Source organism: Sinocyclocheilus rhinocerous, unplaced genomic scaffold (assembly GCF_001515625.1).
Source record: "Sinocyclocheilus rhinocerous isolate Xijiao unplaced genomic scaffold, SAMN03320098_v1.1 scaffold6480, whole genome shotgun sequence".
NCBI classification, from domain to species: Eukaryota; Metazoa; Chordata; class Actinopteri; order Cypriniformes; family Cyprinidae; genus Sinocyclocheilus; species Sinocyclocheilus rhinocerous.
In genome coordinates, this window is record NW_015662353.1 from 611 (window position 1) to 2,194 (window position 1,584).

General features: G+C 37.6%; 1 gene segment (V, D, J or C); it reads right to left on the reverse strand.

Annotated features, from left to right (window-relative positions):
* Positions 1-461, reverse strand: part of LOC107728040 (Ig kappa chain V-III region NG9-like) — a gene marked incomplete at its 3' end in the record, with an annotated part of 990 nt that extends 529 nt beyond the window's left edge. Inside the window, 2 exon segments of the V gene segment in view lie at positions 5-304; positions 409-461. Coding sequence covers positions 5-304; positions 409-457 — 349 coding nt within the window.
* Between the last annotated feature and the right edge of the window lie 1,123 nt (positions 462-1,584).

Sequence of the window (1,584 nt, forward strand, 5' to 3'; positions counted from 1 at the left end):
TGACAGTAATAATGTGCAGCATCTTCAGTCTGGACTCCACTGATGGTCAGAGTGAAATCTGTTCCATAATCTGCTCCATTGCCACTGAATCTAGATGGAGTTCCTGACTGCCGTGATCTAATGTCATAAATGAGGAGTTTAGGAGTTTCTCCAGGTTTCTGCAGATACCAGGCGAGACAGTCTCTACAACCCTTGGAACGATCTCCAATTCCTCTGCTAGTTTGACAGTTTATAGTAACTGTTTCTCCTGGCTGAACAGCTGCTACTGAGGGAGACTGAGTCACAGAAATTTGTCCTGCAGTTTCTGTGAATGACATTTCAGTTACTAGAGTATCCAGTAGAAAAAAAAGCAAGTTTACCATTAAAACATGCATACAAATCACATTTTGAGTTATCGAGTAAATGAACCTTGGACAGAAAGAATGAATGTCCAGATACAGACGCTGATGATCATCATCTTCTTGCTGGTTGCTCTTTCAGTTAAAATAGAGAAAAGCTCTCAGTCATGAAGTGTTAAACTCACAGCACTATAAACACTCTCAGAGCACTGAAGCATCTGATCAATATGCAAACACTCTCCACATCATTTACAGTAGGTAAAATAAGTATTGAACAAGTCACCATTTTCTCAGTAAATATATTTCTAAAGGTGCTGTTGACATGAAATTTTCACCAGATATCGGTAACAACCCAAGTAATCCATACATACAAAGAAAGCCAAACAAATAAGTTCACAAATTATGTTCTGTGTAATAAAATGGAATGACACAGGGTAAAAGTATTGAACTACTGAAATGTATTTAATACTTAGTACAAAAGCCTTTGTTGATAATGACAGCTTCAAGACGCCTCCTGTATGGAGAAACTAGTTGCATACATTGCTCAGGTGTGATTTTGGCCCATTCTTCCACACAAACAGTCTTCAAATCTTGAAGGTTCTGTGGACCTCTTCTATGAACTCTGATCTTTAGTTCTTATTTTCTATTGGACTCAAGATTGGCTGGGCCATTCTAGCAGCTTTATTTCCTGTGTTTGGGATCATTGTCTTGCTGAAATGTCCACCCTTGTTTCATCTTCATCATCCTGGTACTGTAGGTGTTGGGACTCAACGAGGCCCACATAACCTTCAAGATTTGAAGACTCTGTGGAAGAATGGGCCAAAATCACACCTGAGCAATACATGCGACTAGTTTCTCCATACAGGGGGTGTCTTGAAGCTGTCATTACCAACAAAGGCTTTTATACAATGTATTAAATACATTTCAGTAGTTCAATACTTTTTCCCTGTATCATTCCATTTTATTACACATAACTTAATTTCTAAACTTGGTTGTTTTGTTTTCTTTGTATGGATTACTTGGGTTGTTACCGACATTTGGTGAAAATTTCAAGTCAAGTCATAAGTCAAGTCATTTCAAGTCATAAACATTTTGTTTATGCAACAGCTCTGCTAGTAAGCACTAGATGCTTGTGACTTGTTGCATTATATTGAGCTAGGCTGAAATAGTTTAATGACCAATTTCATTAAGACTTAAGACTTTCATTGATGGATTGTAATTGATCAGTGTATCGTTCCTTCACTAA